At 37.6% G+C, this 22,500-nt stretch overlaps 1 protein-coding gene across 1 annotated transcript; it reads left to right on the forward strand.

Annotated features, from left to right (window-relative positions):
- Positions 1-4,041: 4,041 nt before the first annotated feature.
- Positions 4,042-22,037, forward strand: dusp22b (dual specificity phosphatase 22b). Its single transcript, XM_026947473.3, has 7 exons — positions 4,042-4,251; positions 7,665-7,698; positions 7,788-7,870; positions 14,226-14,275; positions 16,459-16,533; positions 20,242-20,413; positions 21,700-22,037. The coding sequence occupies exons 1-7, from the start codon at positions 4,231-4,233 to the stop codon at positions 21,823-21,825; spliced, it is 561 nt and encodes a 186-aa protein (XP_026803274.2). The 5' UTR covers positions 4,042-4,230; the 3' UTR covers positions 21,826-22,037.
- The last annotated feature ends 463 nt before the right edge of the window (positions 22,038-22,500 follow it).

A 22,500-nucleotide genomic window follows, 5' to 3' on the forward strand; every position in this document is an offset into this window, starting at 1 on the left:
GTGTGATGCCTGTACAAGTGTATAAGGTGGAGCAGTGATGCTAAAAAAAAAATTTAAAAAAAAATGACAAATTGGCTAGTGAGTGTGAATACAAAGGAGCTGTTTCTAATAAACTGGACACTATACACTATAGGTCCGTCTTTGTTATTATGTATTTCTTAACTTAACCCTAGGCCCATTAAACTAGACTGCAGCACTCTCACACTCCCCTACTCCACTGTAATCTGTGTACTGTCCCTTTAAGAGCTGCTGGTGCACGGTAACAGTTTAAGTCTGATCTGGAATCAGCTCTATCCTCACACTCCCGCTCTGACTCCTTATATAGCGTAGTCTGAAATCTGATCTGAGATCAGTGTCATGCAGGCCATCGTTTCATCGCCGTGGCTGTGTGGGTGCGTCTGAAACCGACCTCTGCTCAACAGCTCGGCTAGTCATTCCTTTTCCTACAACACTGACGCTTTTGTTCCCTAATGCAGAGTTCTTAAACTCTTGCAAATCAAAATTAAATATGCAAGTAAATTTAAATAAACACACAAATAAGTAACATGTTACCAGCATATTTCCTAATTGTATAAAAATTTATTTGAAACTAATTCTATTTAAATGGCCGGTTAATTCAACATATAATTAAACATAAATAAATATAAAAATACATAAACATATAACCATGTTAAAAATATATAAATAATCTAATATATATATATATATATATATATATATATATATATATATATATATATATATATATATATATATATAAACACACACACACACACACCGATCAGCTATAACATTATAATATTGGCCTCCATGGATCGGACTTGTTTGTTCAGCACGTCCCACAGATGTCAATCGATCGGATTGAGATCTGGGGAATTTGGAGGCCAAGTCAGCACCTTGAACTCTTTGTCATGTTCCTCGAACCATTCCTGAACAATTTCTGCAGTGTGGCAGGGCGCCTTATCCTGCTGAAAGAGGCCACTGCCGTTAGGGAATACCTTTGCTGTGAAGTGGTGTACTTGGTCTGCAACAGTTGTTTAGGTAGGTGGTACGTGTCAAAGTAACATCCACATGAATGCCAGGACCCAAAGTTTCCCAGCAGAACATTGCCCAGAGCATCACACTGCCTCCGCCGGCATGCCTTCTTCCCATAGTGCATCCTGGTGCCATCTCGTCTCCAGGTAAGCGACACACACACACCCGTCTGTCCATATGATGTAAAAGAAAATGTGATTCATCAGACCAGGCCACCTTCTTTCATTGCTCCATGGTCTAGTTCTGATGCTCACCTGTCCATTGTAGGCACTTTTGGCAGTGGACAGGGGTCAGCATGGGCTCTCTGACCGGTCTGTGGCTACGCAGCCCCATACGCAGCAAGCTGCGATGCACTGTATGTCTGACACCTTTTTGAGCCTTGGGTGCCTATGACCCTGTCGCCGGGTTCACCGGTTGTCCTTTCATGGACCACTGTTGGTAGGTACTAACCACTGCATACCAGGAACAGCCCACAAGGCCTGCCGTTCTGGAGATGCTCTGACCCAGTCATCCTTACGCTTACCCATTTTTCCTGCTTCCAACACATCAACTTTGAGAAATGACTATACACTTGCTTCCTATTATATCCCACCCCTGGACAGGTGCCATTGTAATGAGATAATCAATGTTACTCACTTCAACTGTCAGTGGTTTTAATGTTATGACTGATCGGTGTATATATACATACACACTGATCAGCCATAACATTAAAACCACTGACAGTTGGGCGCAGTAAGCAGTAATAAATGGAAAGGAAATGAGCTGTAAGTGGTACTGAGCATCTTGCAGAAGCAGCCACAGTTCTTCTGGAGACTTTGACTGTTGCACTTGCTTCTTATTTCTGCAGCGAAACTCAGCAGCCTTCAGTATGTTTTTATCTGAAAAGTGATGTCTTACATAATATGCTGCTTTCTTTCCTGACATACAGACATTTTTCTGTAACGTTTAATTTTTCAGGAGGAAAACTAATGTTTGGAAATCTATTTTTTTTTTGACTTGATAATGTAGAAGTCACAAAATAAAAATCTATAAAAAATAAGGTGCCTAAGACCTTTGTACAGTACTATCTCTCTCTCTCTCTCTCTCTCTCTCTCTCTCTCTCTCTCTATATATATATATATATATATATATATATATATATATATATATATATACATATTCATACAATATATGCACTGCCTGGCCAAAAAAAAAGGTTGCTGTTTGGGTTTAAATAAGCAAATATTTAAGAGCCTATGATTGGATCATTACTGCAGTGATTAATATGTTTCAGCTGGCAACAATTCTTTTAACCTTAACTGATGCAGTGTGTAGCTTCTCATTTCTTAAACAATCATGGCAGATTGCCTATCCCATGGTCATGGAAAAGATGTTACTGAAGGGGAAAACTGAAAAAAGAAAACAACTAAGGAGATTGCTGAGATCACTGGAACTGGGTTATGAAATGTCCAGTGCATTATTAAAGCCTGGAAGGATTGTGGTGAACCGTCAACTTTACAGCAGAAATGTAGTCGGAAAAAACTCTTGAATGATCGTGATCGGAGATCTTTAAAATGCTTGGTGATGTCACCTCGTAAAAAAATCGACAGGAGAACTCACGGCTATGTTTAATAGTGAAAGTAAGAGCATTTCCACACTCACAATGTGATGAGAACTTACAGGATTTGGACTAAACAGCTGTGTGGCCACAAGAAAGCCATTTGTTAGTGAGACTAATTGGGGAAAAATGACTTAAATTTTCTCTGGAGCATAAAGACTGGACTGTGGAGCAATGGAAAAAGGTCATGTGGTCTGATAAAATCAGATTTACCCTATTCCAAAGCAATGGGCGTGTCAGGGTAAGAAGGGAAATGCATGAAGTGATTCACCCATCATGCATAGTGCCTACTGTACAAGCCTCTGGAGGCAGTGTTATGATGTGGGGTTGCATCAGCTGGTCAGGTCGAGGCTCAGCCTCATTGTGTGACAGTAAAATGAAGTCAGCTGAGCACCTGAATGTACTGAATGACCAGGTTATCCTGTCAATGGACTTTTTTCTTCCCTGACAGCACAGGCATATTCCAGCATGAAAATGCTAAGATTCATCAGGCTTAACTTGTGAAAGAGTCGTTCAGGGAGCATGAGGAATCATTTTCACACATGAATTAGTCACCACAGAGTCCTGACCTCAACCCCATTGAAAGTCTTTGGGATGTGCTGGAGAAGACTTTACGGAGTGGTTAGACTCTCCTGTCCTCAATGCAAGATCTCAGCCAAAAATTAATGCAACTCTAGATGGAAATAAACGTTGTGAAGTTGCATAAGGTTGTTGAAACAATGTCAGGACGAATGCGTGCCATAATCAAAGCTAAATGCAGTGCAACCAAATTATTAGAGTGTGCGACTTTTTTTTTTATTGAGTTGAATATGCTGTGGTGAGATAATAAAATAAATAAATAAATAAATAATTTTTAGGCATGAACATTAGGCATGAGATTTTTAATTACGATTATTATTAAGAACCAACAATTATATTAGTTTTATTAAAATCACAGTTAGATATTAACTGATATTAATGAATTGCTAGTATTAATTAATAATAGGCTATAATTAGTAATATAATTAATTAATAATATAATGAATGAATCAATCAATCAATAGTAGTATTACTGTTATTTTTTATTATTGTTGTTCATACAACAGCAACAACAACAACAACAACAATAATAATAATAATAATAATAATAATAATAATAATAATAATAATAATAAATGTACATTGTCACTAGTTAAATATAAATATAAACATCTATAAATTTCTATCCATTCGCAAATGTCCTTTTTTTGGCTTATTTTTATTTATTTATTTATTTATGTCCATCACTTATTGAGACGTGGACTCTGGTCTAGGATCAGATCTCTCTTCCGGTTGTCACTCTGAGCCAGTGAAAGAGAAAGTGCTCAGAGCTGATCTCAGGTCAGTGTGATTACAGGCTCCAGGACGCCGCACAGCGCCTCACAGGAGAACTGCACTTCCCAGCAGTCACTGCGCCCCTCAGCATTCTCGACACCCTTCACCAGCAGCGCAGTTTAACTCAAGTCAAATGTAGTTTAATCCGAGTCGGCTATTTCCTTAGTGTGTGTGTGTTTGTGTGTGTGTGTGTGTGCTGATAAACCCGGAGTCGGAGAGTCGCATGATACTGTCAGGATACTGACATGGGGAACGGAATCAATAAGGTAAGCAGCAGCATGCAGTTATTTAACCACTGTAAAGTCGAGGAAAGTCTCTCTCTCTCTCTCTCTCTCTGAGTCAAAAGGTTGCTTTATTGGCATGACAGATATTACCATTTGGATTGTCAAAGCTTAGATACAGATTTTGGGAACAAATTAGAAAATAACTGCAGAAATAAATAGAAACAAATGTACAAACATTCAACAATGCAGTGAAAAAGAAACACTAATAATGAGACTCATCTCTCTCTCTCTCTCTCTCTGACTCACACACACAGACACACACACTGTCATTTCTATAAAAAAATCAAGTATATTCAGCTTTCCTTTCATTTCTAACCAAATGTCAGAAATGCCTCATTTAGTCATGCTGAGTTTTAATATGAATGTGACATTTAATTTACAGAAATGTATTAGTCATGCAAATAATTAATGTTAAACCTCCACAGTGTGTGTGTGTGTGTGTAATGTGTAGGAGGATACACTCCTACATAAAACCGCGTGGGAAAGGAAAAGTGATGATAAGATGATACAATCATAAATTCAGAGCTGTGCTGATCATTTATAGATTCAAAAAACATGTTTTGTGTTTCTTCTTCTTCTTTTTTTTTTTTTTACTGACTTCTACAGAAGTTATGAAGAATCAGATAAAAATAATGTCACATTGTTTAGAGACTTCTGAACCCAAAAGCTGATTACCTTAAATACAATTAACTCTACTACAACAACTTAAGAAATTTGAATTAATTCAAATTGCACACTTATTTGAGTGGTAGAGAGAGAGAAAAACAGAGACACGCATAATTTCACTTCAGAGAGTCGCCTAATATTATGTCAGTGTCAATATTGAATATGCTCGTGAACAGATCACTGGACAGTAACATGCTCACTCCAATAAATTATGCCAGTACAAAGCGACATTCAGGACATTGTAAGCTGTTTTCCTCATTGCATTTGTGTAAAATATGTAAAAAAATAACATTGTAACATATCAACGATGAACTTATTTAATATGTTGAGATTTGACCTTTGACATTTTTGACCATAAATGTCCATGAACAGTCATTACTAGACCTGATGTTGTTGGTCTGCAGGCTGTTTGACACTTACACTCTCGGAAATAAAGGTACCAAACTGTACTTTTCCTTGTCACTGGAGTTTCTATCTTTAGTATACATATTTTACCTGGAAATCTTTAAAAATAATTTAAAGTACATAATTGGACCTTAAGAGCCACTACTGTAAAAGCTAATTAAAGGTACACGACAAGTATAATGTGCGTGCTAAAGGTACAAAACATGTCACCTTGATGGTACCGCCCCAACGACAAGCAAAAGTAATAGTCATCTTTTCTGCATTTTTGAAATGACGTATTTAAAGCTCACTCTGGCCAAAATCTCGGAACTTCTCGGAATTTCCTGCTTTATGAATTCAAAGTCGAAACTTCATGTGTTTTTTTTTAATCAGATAAAATTAAATCTGAAATGAACCACCAATGCCAATTCAAAGATGAGCACAAAATGTGTACAGACATTTATTTATTCATCTTCAGCAACCTTTTTATCCTGAGTGTTGGTGGAGTGTCTGGCGTGTATCCCAGGAACACTGGGTGTTAAGCAGGAATACAACGTGCTCACACACATTCACACCTAGGGGAAATTTAGTGTAGTCAGTCCACCTACTGAGCTGTGAGGAAACCGGAGAACATTCGTTTCTAAGACTGTAGCATTTCTGATGTTCTACATGTTTGGAAAAATGGTTCTTTAAGTGTTCTTTGGATAGTTAATGGGCTTAGATTTCTAAAATTACACTACTTGGAACATTTTCTGAAAATTAAACCATATGTTGTAAGGGTTCCCTATAGTCAAACCTTCAAGATTTCCCCCAAAGTAACAAACTGAAGAACCATTTAGGGTGCTAGATGATGATGATGATGATTAAAAATAAATAAATAAATAAATAAATAAATAAATAAATAAAAGATGTTCTATACTTATGGGGTAAAAAAAGGTTCTTCAGGGGTTCTTTGGATGGTCAGTGGTTCTAGCTTAGTAAAGAGGACTTGGGACTTGGAACCTTTTCTAAAATGGAGGCCATCAGTTGTAGGTTCCTACGTGGAATCTTTAAAGTTCCCCTAATCGAAGAACCATTTCAAGTGCTAGATTAAGCCCTTTTCTAAGAGTGTCATACTTCGGAGTTCACACTTTTTTGGAAAAAATGGTCTTCAATGGTTCTTTGGATTGTGAATAAATCTTAGATTCCTTGGATCCTTTTCTGAGAGGGAAACTATCTGGTGTAGGGTTCTACAACCAACCTTCAAGTTTTCCTCTACGAAAATATGGAAGTAAGTATGGAAGCTTCTTTTGGGAAGAGAGGTCTTAAGGGGTATTTTGAATGGTTAATGGTTCTAGATTTCTAAAATTATTCTACTAGGACATTTAGGGTGCTTTTCTAAAAAGTGCAGCATTCCAAAGTGCTACATTTTTGGAAGAAGAAAAATTTCTAGAGTTCATGGTTAATGGTTAATGGTTCTAGCTTGGACCTTTTTCTGTGAGGGAGACTCTATGTTGCAGGGTTCTACATAAAAAATTAATGGGACCAGAGGTACAAACTGTAGAACCCTATAGAGTGCGAGACAGAGTTGTCTTTTCTGAACGAAAGAAAATTCTGTTCTACCCCCAAGAAAAAATGGTTCTTCAAGAGTTCTTTGGATGGTTTATGGTTCTCACTTTCTAAAGGGGTTCTACTTGGAGTGTCCCATTCAGAAAGGTTTTTATGATGTAGGATCCTACACACAACCTTTTAAGGGTTAAACTGATGAACTTTTCAGGATACTAAATGTAACACTTTTGGGAAAAAAAGTTCTTCAGGTGTTCTTTTCGAAAAAGATCCTAGAACCTTTAACAGTTCCCACAAAAGGGCAAACCTTAGGGTACTAGATGGAAATTTCTTCTCTTTGAGTGCAGCATTTTGATGTTCTAAACTTTTAGGGGAAAAAAGGTTCTTCTGAAGTACTTTGGATGGTTGTTGTTGTTAGCTTTCTAAACAGGTTCTACTTGAATTTGTTCCCCCTCTGTTTTATAGGGTTATCTATAGAAAGTTAATGGGTTCCTCAGAGGGTTCTTAGCATGGTTAATGGCTTTACTTTTCAAAAGGGGTTCTAGATAGAATCTTAAGCCTAAACTTCAGACACCCCATTGCATGAAGAATCTAGTATTCAGATGTTCTACACACCTAAAAAAGGGTTCTTAAAAGTTAGCTTCTCAATGGGACTGTATTTTGAACTCTATCTGTTATTGGGTTCTACTGGGAACCTTTAAGGATGTTCCCATAGAGGCAAACCTAAGAATGTTTTTTCCCCCCTGAACAGTGTATCATGAGTTCACACAGTGGTTTGTTTTTTTTTCCTTACTGTGTAGGTGCTGCCTGATCTGTATTTGGGCAGCTTTAAAGGTAAGAAAGACAAAAATCTAATAAGTCACAAAAAATGGCTGATGAGTGATGAGTTACTGGAGGTGTCATCTTTATTTTCTTTTATTCAGATGCCAGGGACAGAGAGCAGCTGGCGAGAAACAACATCACACACATCCTGTCCATTCATGACACAGCGGCACCCGTCTTACAAGTAACACACACACACACATGCACACACTCTCACACCCACACCTGTCCCAGTCCAAACATATGACCCGTATCATACCTTCATAGTAACATTAAAACACACTGAGTCATTTTTATTCCTCATAATCTCATAAAGATTTTGGTGTTTCTAAGAAGCTGGTTAAAGAGAAATGAATGGCTTGAAAACTCCTACGCATACTGGGTATAAAATCCCGTTTTAGCCGTCATACTTCATGTTTGCTGAATACAGTAATTACCAAGCTGCAGGTCAGAAAATAAGAGCCACATCAGTGTTGAATTCTCTAATCTGATTGGCTGATTTATATTATAGGATCTATAACAGCAGAAGACTGTAATGCAGCTGCAAATCACAGGTTTATGTTAATGATCTTGTTCTAATATGGTATTGTTTCTATAGTAACAGCTCATTCACAGGGACTTGCATGGCAGATGCTCCATGTTATCTAACTGATCTGAACACACACAAAAAAATATTTAACACATGGAAATGCATAACTGTTGATATGGTGATCTTGGGGATATGGAAGGAGTCAGCACTTTGTATCATCCTGTAGTTTCCTATAATATTTCTCTGTAAGAGCACGAATACCACATTGTAACAGAACGACAAGAAAACTGTGGAAAAAAAAAAAAAATGGCTGAAAGCAGTGCATTAAGGAAGAAAACTTTACACTCGGTAATAAAAAAATATCAGCTTTTATTCCCTGCGTTTGATGTTGGGAAACTTAAAATGACCATTAGACCAGATTATTTTTACAGGTTTAAAGGTCTGTGAGTATATTTTTTTTTCTGGTCAACAGTGTCTATTATTCTCATGAAATCAGTCACCGTCTGATGATTTTTGCTCAGTATTTTGGTTCTTACGGATAAACGCGAAACCACTTTTTAACCACTGCAATCTGCTGTATTTAGTCATCTTTTTTGTACATACCAAGAGAAAAATTTCCAGCAATCTCAAAAAAAATTAGTCACCATGCTGAGAGTGCTATATATACTGTAAATGCTATATATATATATATATATATATATATAAAAAACCAAAGACTGCGTGAAGTCTGGAGCCCATGTTCTCAAAACTCAAATGCTGAGTTTCCTCCCTGGAGATGCTTTGCCAGGCCTTCACTGCAGCCACGTTCAGTTGCTGCTTGTTTGTGGGTCTTTCTGCCGTCAGTCTTGTCTTCAGTAAGTGAAAAGCATGCTCTGTTGGGTTGAGATCAGGCAACTGACTTGGCCATTGAAGAATATTCCATTTCTTTGCCTTCAAAAAGTCTTGAGTTGCTTTCGCAGTATCTTCAGGGTCATTATCCACCTGCACTGTGAAGCGGCGTCCTATCGGTTTTGTAGCATTTGGCTGAATGTGAGCAGAGAGTATAGCCCTATACACCTCAGAATTCATCTTGCTACTTCTGTCAGCAGTCACATCATCAGTAAACACCAGTGAGCCCATTCCATTGGCAGCCATACATGCCCATGCCATAACACTGCCTCCACCATGTTTGACACATGATGTGGTATACTTTGGATCATGAGCTGTTCCTTTCTTTCGCCATACTTTTCTCTTCTCATCATTCTGGTACAAGTTAATCTTGGTTTCATCAGTCCAAAGAATCTTATTTCAGAACATGGGAGGCTTTTTTAGATGTTTTCTGGCAAAGTCTAATCTGGCTTTCCTGTTCTTGAGTGTTTTCACCTTGTTGTAAACCGTTTGTATTTACATTCATGAAGGCGTCTCTTGATTGTAGATTTTGACAATGACATGCCCACCTTCTCCAGAGTATTCTTGACTTCTGTTGATGTTGTGAAGGAGTTTTTCTTCAGCAAGGAAAGGATTCTGCAATCATCCGCTTTAGTTGTCTTCCGTGGTCTTCCAGGCCTTTCGATGTTGTTGAGCTCACCAGTGCTTTCTTTCTTTTTAAGAATGTACCCAACTGTTGATTTAGCCACACCTAAGGTTTTTGCTATTTCTCTTATAGATTTATGTTGTTTTTTCAGCCTAATGATGGCCTCCTTCACTTGCATTGAGATCTCCTTGGACTTCATATTGGTAGCTCCAGTCAAACAGCTGCCAAGTGCCAACTCAATACCTGTAATCAACTCCAGACCTTTTATCTGCTTCATTTGTCTTGAAGTAACAAGGGGATGGACTTCACCTGGTCAATTAACTTCTTGTCAGTCAATTGTCCAAATACCTTTGAGCCCCTGAAAATGGAAGTACTTTGCTTAAAATGGCTGTAATTCCTAAATGGTAAATGCCATATTTTTGTGGAATCTCTTAAAATAAAGCTGAAAGTCTACACTTCCACTGTTTTAATGGATGTTTCAAATCCATTGTGGTGGTGTATAAAGGCAAAATCACAAAAACTCTGTCATTGTCCAAATACTTCCGGACCTGACTGTATATATGTGTGTGTGTATGTAAAACAGTCATTTGAATTTCCTCAGTTTGACTGAATTGACTGAATAGTACACCTTCCTCACTTTATTTTATATATTATGCCACAATATTATGAGTGTACATTTTCATAAATAACTTCCTGAACATATGATCACATGTGACATCCCATTGTGCAGGAAAAGAAGCTGCTAGGACCTCACTCGTCCCATGTTAATGTATGGAGATTTATCACAGAGGAGACAAATATTTAATTAGAGGCATCACCCTGAGAAACTGATACTATACAGCGATCTGAAGGATTTCTTTTTCCAGTACAGCTACTTCTCCTGCTCTGTATATAGTGTGTGTAGTGTGTATCTCAGCTTGCTATCTCCCATGACAGGCTTGATACACAGATAGGCATCTCGTGTGACAAGTTTTGTCCTCGGTTAGGATGCCACAGTAGTCACTGACACAGAAGTCTATCTTAGCTTGTGTCAGTATGAATGAGTTGTTCATGCTGATTTTGGCGATAATTTGATCAGTGCATTTAAGCAATCTGATAAGGGTCTAGATGAATTCCATAATCATTACGTTTCTTATCTTTACAAATGATGGCCTGACTCAAGAGCCCTGATCTATTTACAGTATTAAAAACACATGCTTGACAACCTGCAAAAAAAGGTCAACATAATTTACTAATTTACTAGGGTCTATGGAAGGTTGCACTGGTCACATGAAAAATAGCATGCGTTGTACAGTTTTGCATGTTTGCCTTAATGAATATGCACTTTTGGGGTGTTTCTACCTAAAAAATGCAACATTTAGGCAGTGCTATGCAATGAGATTAATTCAGTATTTAAAATACTACAGCCTTAAAGTGGTTTTGTGAGCGGTGATTGCATGCACAAAACATGTTTCCACCAGTTGAAGACAAAATTCTAACATCACTAAGTTTTAATAATGACCAATAGAAAGAGGTTTTGCTCAGCAAGGGAGAAAAACTGAGAATAGAACATAGAATAGAACAGAAGAGAGTTTCACCAGAATAGAGAATAGCAGATTACTTTATTACAGATCTTTGGTCATGGCACCACAAACAAACTAGTTATTAACAAACTAATTATTTATATAATTCTATCATTTCTATGAAGAACTATAATTTCTATCAAGACAAAATGAAGTAGTGGTAGTGAGAAGTTGGGAAACAGACACAAAGGACTCACCAAGAAGAGATTTTAAAATGAAGAACAATTAAGCGTGTGAATGAAGCAAACTATGGTGATCAGTGATTGGTTGATCAGAACAGTGGACAATGGTGTTCACTGATTGGTCAGTGGGAACAGTGGTGATCAGTGATTGGTCGATCAGAACAGTGGACAATGGTGATCAGTGATCGGTCATTGGGAACAATAGTGATCAGTGATTGGTCGATAAGATCAGTGTACAATGGTGTTCACTGATTGATCAGTGGAAACAATGGTGATCAGTGATTGGTCATTGGGAACAATGGTGATCAGTGATTGGTCATTGGGAACAATGGTGATCAGTGATTGGTTGATCAGAACAGTAGACAATGGTGATTGGTCATTGGGAACAATGGTGATCAGTGATTGGTTGATCAGAACAGTGGACAATGGTGATTGGTCATTGGGAACAATGGTGATCAGTGATTGGTTGATCAGAACAGTGGACAATGGTGATTGGTCATTGGGAACAATGGTGATCAGTGATTGGTTGATCAGAACAGTGGACAATGGTGATTGGTCATTGGGAACAATGGTGATCAGTGATTGGTTGATCAGAACAGTGGACAGTGGTGATCAGTGATTGGTCATTGGCAACAATAGTGTTCAGTGATTGGTCATTGGGAACAATAGTGTTCAGTGATTGGTCATTGGGTACAATAGGGATCAGTGTTTGGTCATTAAGATCAATGGTGATCAGTGATTGTTTGATCGGAACAGTGGACAATAGTGATCAGTGATTGGTCATTGGGAACAATAGTTATCAGTGGTTGGTCGATCAGAACAGTGGTGATCAGTGATTTGTCATTGGAAACAAAGGCGATCAGTCAGGCTTTACACACTGGTGATGAGTCACGTGAACTTGCTATCTCAACTCATATAAGCAGCAGCTGTGATGTGAGCTGGAGAGCTGCATTGAGTACAGGACAGTCGCAAATTTCTGCTCAAAGCGTCACTATGAAAGCGTCACTATGGGCTCAGTGGGAGTTTGTTGAGCAAAATATGTCAAATTCACAAAACAAAATACAGAAGCTGAGAAAATGCGTATTGCTTAAGGGTAAAAATGTAGAGCATATGTTGTAAATAATAAATACAAAATTAAGTGAGTAGTTTTACTTTCATTGGTTTCGGACACCCTGTAGATTTCGCTCTGTTTTTTTATTTTATTTTATTTTTTTTAATAAAGTCACGAAACGCGTCTAAACAGTCGCCAATTCTAGAGACAAAGTCACTGATGAAGGGCTGGTTAATAATCTGGTGAGTCTACTAGTGTGTTAAAGAAAGAAAACCTGTCCCACTTTATAGAAGGTGTAATAACACGAGTCTAGCTTGTCTGAGTGGAGGATAAATACATTTACACACTGCGAGGTTTCGAACAAAATATATTATTCTACTGTAATCCATCTGTAACACTGCAACACCTTCAGTAGTTAAATTATACTAGCTTGGAAGTTGATATGTGCAACTACACAGTTATCAGAAATACTTTTTTAATATAAAAAGAAAGCAGAAGAACGTTAAACTGTGATCCTGGAGAAATACACCTGAAAAAACACCTCACAGTTCACCAGTAAGGGGCGCTACACTTCTTAGACTCGTCACAAGACATGACATTTTCTTCTGTTGTGAACTCATGTGAATTATACGTTCATGACTCATTTCTTTAGTGGCCTCAGGACAAACCGTTTCAGCAGCAGAGCTTCCTGGTGAACTGGAATTACGGCCGCAGTGACATATGTGCTTATTATGAGTGTAGCAGCCGTGCCAACGTGTGTTAGGTATGTCTCAGTTTTACTTAGTAAACATGTTCACAAGTAGACTCCTGTGCCAGAGATTACTGTACATGAAGCGCTTGAACATACATTTCTCTATATCTTTTTGATTGTTTGATAAGTGTATATATATTCAACACAGATTGAAAAAAATTTTAAATATTTAAAATCAACCATGAACAATATGCATATTAATCTTTATAATTAGTGTAAACGATCTTCAAACGTGTCCAAGATTTATTTTGTAATGAGTTAGAAGGTAACTTGTATCATGGGCATTCCATGACATTAAATGTAACAGTAAATGAATAAAAAAAGCATGATGTGTCATTCTTTAATAAATTTTAAAAAAATGTAATAGTATAAGAGGAATAAAACACTTCGGGATATGATGTTATAGGAAAATAATCACATTTGAGGTTCTAACAGTATCTCGGCTTCATCACGGTTTGATCACGATTGTGCAGCTCTATATGCAAGCACACACACACACACACACACACACACACGTGCACACACATGCACACTAAGCCTTAGGGCAGGTGTACAGCTGAGAGTGAATCTGCTTTGTGGATGAAACATTGACTTTGCACTGTTATGTAATCAAGCACAAGTGTTGCTTTCCCTCTTGTAGATGAATTCCCAACATGTACAACCATCTCTCTCAGAAACTAACATCTTTCCACGCATAAATTAAACATTAAAAACTCAGCTTCACAGTGTTTTTATTATCAATTGCTAAACAAAACACATATTTAATTGGCTCCTTGAAGCAAAGCGGCATAGAGGAGCAGAATATGTGTGATGGGAATATGACGAGTGGGTGGATGAGTGGAAGCTCATTAGCATGTACCTTTCATGTTAACTGCAAAAATGCTAAAATCATGCAGCATTCTCATGTGTGTGTGTTTGTGTGTGTGTGTGTGTGTTTCTCCCTGTCTTTAGGAGATGACCTATCTCTGCATCCTGGCTGCCGATCTTCCCACACAGGACCTGTGAGTACCGAATGCACCACATCTGACTATGATGCTGGTCCAAAAAAAAAAAAAAAAAAAACACAAAATGTTTCCCATCATCCTCTCTTCTGCCAGCTCTGGTTACTCTGGCAACCATGAGGGAGGGAAAAAACAACCCACACACACAAATGTAGTAAAATTCAAGAAATCGATAAAATTACTTAACAGATGGCGAGAGTAAATATGCTAGGAGTAGATAATATGAAGCCAACCAGGTACATAGAAAACAAACAAACACACACACACACACCACTTCCTCTTGTGGCCCTCAGTGTTCAGGAAGGAAGTTGAGTGTGTGCTGCTGCACTGCCTGGTCCCCGCTGTGCCTATATTTATAAGCGTGAACCCTGCGGAACCCTGCGGAGCCCTCAACACACCCCAGTATGAAACCCACTCCCTCTAACAACAGTACACACACTGCACTTTCTTATCCTGAGCCTGTCAGAAGGACACACACACACACACACACACACACACACACACACACACACACACACAAAAGCAGCCCCACCATGCTGTCACCAATCTCTCTCAGCATATATGTGTATATATATATATAGGGCAGGCTCCAGGGTCCTGTTCGGGTGTGAACCGGAGCTCGGATTACTGCCTGCGTGGAGTTTCGCATGTTCTCAAGTGCTTCCAGGTTGATTGGCAACTCTAAGGCCTGGGTTATACTTCCTTTAAGCTACAATATCCCTTTATTACTTATTATTTGAGTTTTAAAAACCTATTTTCTCCCCAATTTGGTAATCTGCCAATTCCCGCTCTCTAGCTTATCATACGACAGCTGTGATGATTGATTCCTCAGAGACATGTGAAGCCAGCCGACTGCATCTTTCCGAGCTGTTGCTCATGCTCCGTCACTCAGAGGACAGCGCTATCCGCCCTCTTCCATATACATGAGCTCACAGGCACCCGTGATGTCCCTGATGTCGCTCTGATTGACAGGAGAGACAGACTATGCCCCTCCCACCCAGAGAGCATGGCTAATTTGGCTCTCAGTATTCGAACTCACGGTCTCCACATGATCAGCATTTGACATATATTGAAACCTGATGGACAGGGATGTTTAAGCCCTGACCTTCCCTATCATGCAGAGGTATTAAAACTTTCTTTTAAATATTTAAAAGACTGTGCTGGATCTGCCAACGTTTACACATTTTTCACAAGAGCGACGCATTGTAATATTGAATCAACAATTGCGCAGGTTTTTTGAACTCTCCACTATTAATCCTGCATTCGATTAGAGGGTGTAACTTGTCTGACTAGGAAGAACCAAAGAAACCATCCCCTCAACTCGGAATTCCTACTCTGGAACTCGGGGAAAGTCTCCTCAACCCTGAGCCGCTCACAGCATCAGCAGTAAACACAACAACACTTCTTACCTTTAAAGTATTTACTTTAGACCAATAAACATACAGACGCATTCACTTGTTAGGTCTATAACACTGACTATACAGTTCACTGTTCTGAGGAGGAAAATATACATCACTCATCTAGATCAGTGCTAACAAACGTCAAACATGGAGTTGTGCATTGTGAATTATGACAGAGGACGTAATTCCGAGCGCCGACGTAATTCCGAGCTCCGACTTCCCGCTTCGAGTTCAATCGAATGAAGCATAACTGACACTCTCTTTTCCCCATTCTCACACTAGTCATGTTTTCACCAGCGCTTGTGGCCATGTGTCACTTATAACCCACACCTGGACAATTTTCCCAGGTTTCCCAAGACGGGCTTCGGATCCACATCCACCCTGTGAGCTGTGTATTTAATAAACAACTTCATGACTTCTAATAGGCAGTGAAGGATAGTTACCTGCTTGTTATACATGTAGGACATTTTTTTAAAAAAAAATCAAAATCAGCTACTCAAATATAAAAATATCAGATCAGGTGTTAAATTCAGGGAGCTCCTCTGCGTGCTGATTAGAGGAGCAGAATTAGAAATTTACAGAGTACAAGCTTATCAAATATAAATGTAGATTATTCTCTCTCTCTCTATCTCTCTCTCTCACACACACACACGCACATTGTCTCTCTTTCTCTTTCTCACACACAGAGTATCTCTCTCTCCCACTCTCTCTCTCTCTGTCTGTCTCTCTCTCACACATTCTCTGTGTGTGTGTGTGTGTGTGTGTGTGTGTGTGTGAATGCAGGAAGAAGCATTTCAAACAGAGCATCATGTTTATGCATGAGTGCAGGCTGAAAGGAGAAGGATGTCTGGTCCACTGGTAAGACATCTATTACTTTTTAGTACATCATATATCCAATTTCAAACACACACACACAAACACACACACACACACACACACACACATGCACACTATAAGAGGCAGCAATCTGATTATGGTGGGGGTGGGTGAATTGTTCACCACCAACGCCTCCCAAATCGGGTGAGTGTGTTTCTCAGAAACTCCACCCTTTCACCGACACCCGAACAAAGCAAAAAAAATTAATCTGACATTTACATTAAAGTAAACACGTGTAATTACAGGAAAAGGGCTTTAGAAAAGTTCACTAATGAGAAATAGTTGGCGATTTTTTTTTAAATCTTACTTTGTGGGAGGAAACTGAGCTACACAGCCTCGATGTGTGAGCGATTATAGTTCGGTTATAATGTGTTAATACGGCACTCGTAATTATAAAAAGAACCCTTGGATTATATCAAGGCCGTGTGATAATGAAATGAAAATGATCGTCACAGTATTACAATGATAAATATCACTGTAGTTCAGCTAATTTAGAAAGAAAACATTGTATTTTATTATTTTATCACCACTTGCCCCAATAATGCACAAGTATTAGACTCACATCATAAGTATAAGTATTTATTCACCTGTATCAATGATCAGAAATATCATATCACGATACTGGACACAGTATGTATCACGAAATAATTTATCACAATATCAACAATATTTCAACATATTGCTCACACTGGGTGTAAATTTCTGAATCAGAATAAGAATCCTTCATTAACACTCATTTCAGTATTACTTAAAAAAAAAATCTAATTAGTAAGACAATTACCCTATAAACAAACAAACAAACAAACAAACAAATAAATAAATAAACAAATAAATAAATAAGGTGTAGCAACTATTAATTAAATTCACCAGTAATTGAGAAGCCAAAAAATGAGATCATGATTATATTATATTATATTATATTATATTATATTATATTATATTATATTATATTATATTATATTATATTATATTATATTGTGTTATATTGTATTATATTTCCATTTTCATTCGAGGCGTTACTCTTAACTGTAAGGAATCGGGACGATATTTGATGATTGTATTGATTCACATTTGTAGCAGGACGAATCCAAAATGGCTTCCCATTCACTCTTTATGCTCACTACACAGTGTGTAAAGTAACGGCTTTGTAGAAAATGACATGACATTTGAAATTCAGCCACAACAAAAACGTCAACCTGTTGAAAATCAGCTACGTATAAACGTTAGGACACATACAGTGTCAAGTTTTATATTTAATGTTAAAACATTTCATCTTTTATACATACATGAAGTTTTGTTCAAATGTTCAAATGACATTATAAAAGTAAACATCACTATCTTTTATTTTCTTCAAATATGCAAATATTATAAAATATTCGACAGCATGGACAGTAAAACTTTTTTTAAACTGATGAATTCATTTTTGTAATTATAGAAGTCTGTTTACAATTTGTTAAGATGTTGAGCCATTTTCAACTTTCAACAAGACCAAAGCAGCAAAAATCTTTTATTTTTTGTATATTTTAATCAGTATTTTAATCAGAACATTGTTTCCACAACCTATGAGAAAATATTGTGCAGATTTCTCTCTCAGCTGCAGCAAATCACACAACTGCGACTAATTGTGAATTATTTTCAAGTAGTTGTAATAGTATCTTGCAGTTGTGATTTTTTTTTTATCTCACAAGTTATTTTCACACAACTGACATTTTTTCTCACAGTTGCGAGTTATCACACAAGTGTGTGTGTGTTCTAACACTTTGCTCAAAAATGACTTTTACATATGGGCTTCAGGGCAAGTGATTTTATCCTGCAGTCCATCGTACTCTGAACTCGGAAAGTTGCAAGTTGATTTTCCCGAGTTCTGATCTAAACGCGAAAAATGGAAAAAAAACATGGATAATTTGATGGCTATTCTCTGAATTTGCTAAACATAAAGAAGATGTACATGAATTATTTCTGCATGATTAGGGATGAGATATAAGATAACTGTCTTGTTCATATTTGTTTATTAAAAATATTTGTCACTATGTTCTTATCTTTGGGCTGAAATTGGGCTGAAATCAACAGAATTATGTTACAAAGCTGCTAAAACACTTTTTCACAACACAAAAAGCTAGATATCAAGTAAAATCAAGTTTTATCGAGTAAAAAAATGCCAAAATCTGTTTACACTGACTGTGTGCCAGCATACTGTGGTGACGTCAGGTGTGTTTAAGTCAGAAAACTCGACAAAGGTAGTTGTTGCCCAAGTTCCCAAGTTGGAATTTCAAGTCAGTATTAGACCAGAGCTATTTAACTAAAAATCGTGAAGGTCCAGCTACATACCACAGCTACAAACCAGGTATTCCCTGAGTTTAAAATGCAGAACAGTAAAATATCTATGATGTTGAGCAGGATTTTCAGGGGTTTCAGGTAAGTTACTGAGTTCCTAGCACAGGTACAGCCTACATACTTGTTATGGTCATGTGATCTACTAATAATCAAGCACAACTTGCACAGCCACGCCCCCTACAGCACGGTCAAAACAATCAATCTGTATTAAAATGAGGTGTGTGTAGTATGCATTGAAGTGTAAATGTGATGACTATGTGTTCATAATGAAGACAACATTTCTCGGATGTATGTAGAGATCACTGTTCATGTGTGAATCGATCGTAATTACACTCTTAATAATACTTTAGATTAGCTATTCGCAGGAAAGAATAGTACTTTAGATTAGCTAATCGGAGGAAAGAATAGTATTTTAGATTAGCTAATCGCAGGAAAGAATAGTACTTTAGATTAGCTAATCGCAGGAAAGAATAGTATTTTAGATTAGCTAATCGCAGGAAAGAATAGTACTTTAGATTAGCTAATCGCAGGAAAGAATAGTACTTTAGATTAGCTAATCGGAGGAAAGAATAGTATTTTAGATTAGCTAATCGCAGGAAAGAATAGTACTTTAGATTAGCTAATGGCAGGAAAGAATAGTACTTTAGATTAGCTAATCGCAGGAAAGAATAGTACTTTAGATTAGCTAATCGCAGGAAAGAATAGTACTTTAGATTAGCTAATCGCAGGAAAGAATAGTACTTTAGATTAGCTAATCACAGGAAAGAATAGTACTTTAGATTAGCTAATCGCAGGAAAGAATAGTACTTTAGATTAGCTAATCGCAGGAAAGAATAGTATTTTAGATTAGCTAATCGCAGGAAAGAATAGTACTTTAGATTAGCTAATCGGAGGAAAGAATAGTATTTTAGATTAGCTAATCGCAGGAAAGAATAGTATTTTAGATTAGCTAATCGCAGGAAAGAATAGTACTTTAGATTAGCTAATCGGAGGAAAGAATAGTATTTTAGATTAGCTAATCGCAGGAAAGAATAGTACTTTAGATTAGCTAATCGCAGGAAAGAATAGTATTTTAGATTAGCTAATCGCAGGAAAGAATAGTACTTTAGATTAGCTAATCGGAGGAAAGAATAGTATTTTAAATTAGCTAATCGGAGGAACGAGATGCAGAATTTTGAGAAGACATTCGTGAAAATTCTTAGACCTTAGACAAGGTGCATGTTGAATTTTGTTTTTCACCTAGCACACACATTTATTCTCAGCTCTTTCCCAGGAGCTTCGTGACGGAAACAGCACGATTTGAAACCATTTAAGTGAAAGTGTTGGGTGATTTTCTCTTTTCCTCCTGTCGTGCAGTCTGGCAGGTGTGTCGCGCAGCGTTACGCTGGTCGTGGCTTACATCATGACAGTGACGGGTCTGGGCTGGCAGGAGGCGCTGGCAGCGGTCAGGGTGGCACGGCCATGCGCCACGCCCAACCCCGGCTTCCAGAAACAGCTGCAGGAGTTTCAGAGCACACAGGCGGAAGAGGTCACACACACACACCCCCACACACACACACACACTCATGCTGTGTTAATGTCACATCTGACACTGACTCACAGGCTTACAGGTGTCCTGATGGTAGAAACTGAAACGTCTGCTTTCAAGCATCAGTTGTTGTCTTCAACTTTTTTTCATAACCAGCACTTTGACCTCTTCAGACTTCAAGGAATCCCCACGTTCAGACTCTCATTTCTTATATTTCATAACAAACTTTCATTCTGTCCTTTTAAACTGATTATAATGTTCATTCATTCGACACAAATTCAGACGGGGGGAAAAAAGTTAGCCTTAGTTTCCAATCAGGAACAAATTCTAAATGTTTAATGATTTCTTAATGAACGATTTGCTGATTTGAATATCAGATTGGGTTTGATTCTTTTCACAGTCCACTGACATATTTTATTCCTTCAACGCACACACACACACACACACACACACACACACAAGTCCTTGTAAGCATTTTTATAAACTCTCAAAATGCCTTCAAATCTCTGCTAATGTGTTATAAATAATTCCTTCCTTATGCACAATTCAACCACGGCACTGTTGAATTCTCTATTCTGATTGGTCAGAAGGTGTTGATTTATTTTCTATAACAGCAGCTCCTTCTAATTCGTTATTGAACACAGCAAACCCTCCACATAAACAGATTTTATGTGTAATTGCTGATGTGGTGAAATTTTCTATAAATTGTTTATTTACCATTTTATGGAAGGAGTCTCCAGTGTCAGTGCTTTGTAACAGTCAGAGGTAAAGCTGTAACTTGGAAGGAGTTTATAAAAAGCTGTGTTTCTTTTTTTATTAACTTCATGAGAGAGAAAAAAAGAGAGGCTGGGAGAGAAAGAATGACATGATGATAATGTTTATGTCTGCTAGAACCTAAGGGAGAACTTGTTTTGTGGATGTTATGCGACATTAATTGTAACTATAAATGGATAAAAAGTATGACATGTTCTTTAATGAATAAAAGCTGTAATCTTTGTGAAATCACCGTGGTATAAGAGGAATAAAACACTTCAGGACGTGCTGTTATTGGAAAATAATCAGCGTCTGAGTGGTAACAGTAAATCTGCTTTATATCGTTGATTATTTTTCTGTAACAGCACAACATAGAGTGTTTTATTACACATTTTGTCCCTTTTATTAAAACCGGAATGCTATATACCAAATATATCAATATATTCCTATAAATTTGTGAATAATGATTCTTAAAACCAGCATATGCATTAGAATGTGAAGTGTATAATCGTGCACTTCATATCCGGTTTCAGTTTCGGGATTGGCTGAGGAGGGAGTATAAAGATTGTCCCTTTAATGATGAGGAACACATACGCAACCTGCTGGCTCAGGCCTCCAGCAACAGCGCAGGACCCGAGCGCAAAACCATGAACACGTGAAGATAGAGTGGAGCTGAGATTCCCGCTCGGAGCATTCCACCTTCTTCACGGTGATCACTGTGCTGCTTAAGAGAGGGTCAATCTGCATCTTCGTGCTACTTCACGACTGCTTCTTTCACATCCTGGGCTACAACTGTTCCTTAACTTATTGCCTCTTTTGTACAGAAACGATGCTGATGTTTTTACTGGAATAAATATGATTCATGTTGGAATCCAGTACAATGACTGTTATTGATTAATCTCTATTCATCCGTACACTTTTTTAAAATCCACAAGCTAATTAAATGGATTCATGCAGAGAGGATTAGCTGAGACTAATATGGACATATAAGGCATCTAGAAATATTTCCTAATTCTACATATCTCTGCATTAGTGTGTTTCTTTGCTCTAACACAGAACACTCGAATCATGTCACCATTAACAAGTCCATAAAGAAGTAAAATAGTGCAGGAGAAATGCTAATGTGCAGCATTGGGAAGGGTAATTAGCATAAAAATGAAATAAACAAATGATTTTTTTTTATTCACAGAGGAGAATATGGGACTTTTTATTACATGGGTCACACTCTCCAGTTATTTGCCCCACTTACGAGAGAATTTTTTCCCCCTCCTACGATCATGTAATTTTTACTTTCTTTTTTTTCAGAATAAGTTTAAAATTTATCTGTACAAAAT

The sequence above is a fragment of the Pangasianodon hypophthalmus genome, chromosome 4, assembly GCF_027358585.1.
Source record: "Pangasianodon hypophthalmus isolate fPanHyp1 chromosome 4, fPanHyp1.pri, whole genome shotgun sequence".
Lineage (NCBI taxonomy): Eukaryota > Metazoa > Chordata > Actinopteri > Siluriformes > Pangasiidae > Pangasianodon > Pangasianodon hypophthalmus.

Excerpts from the sequence above, each read along its gene's own strand:
- dusp22b (XM_026947473.3), top strand. The coding sequence starts at position 4,231 with ATGGGGAACGGAATCAATAAG. Across the intron at positions 14,276-16,458 it reads GATCTTCCCACACAGGACCT|GAAGAAGCATTTCAAACAGA; the intron begins GTGAGTACCGAA and ends GTGTGAATGCAG. Across the intron at positions 20,414-21,699 it reads AGAGCACACAGGCGGAAGAG|TTTCGGGATTGGCTGAGGAG; the intron begins GTCACACACACA and ends ATCCGGTTTCAG.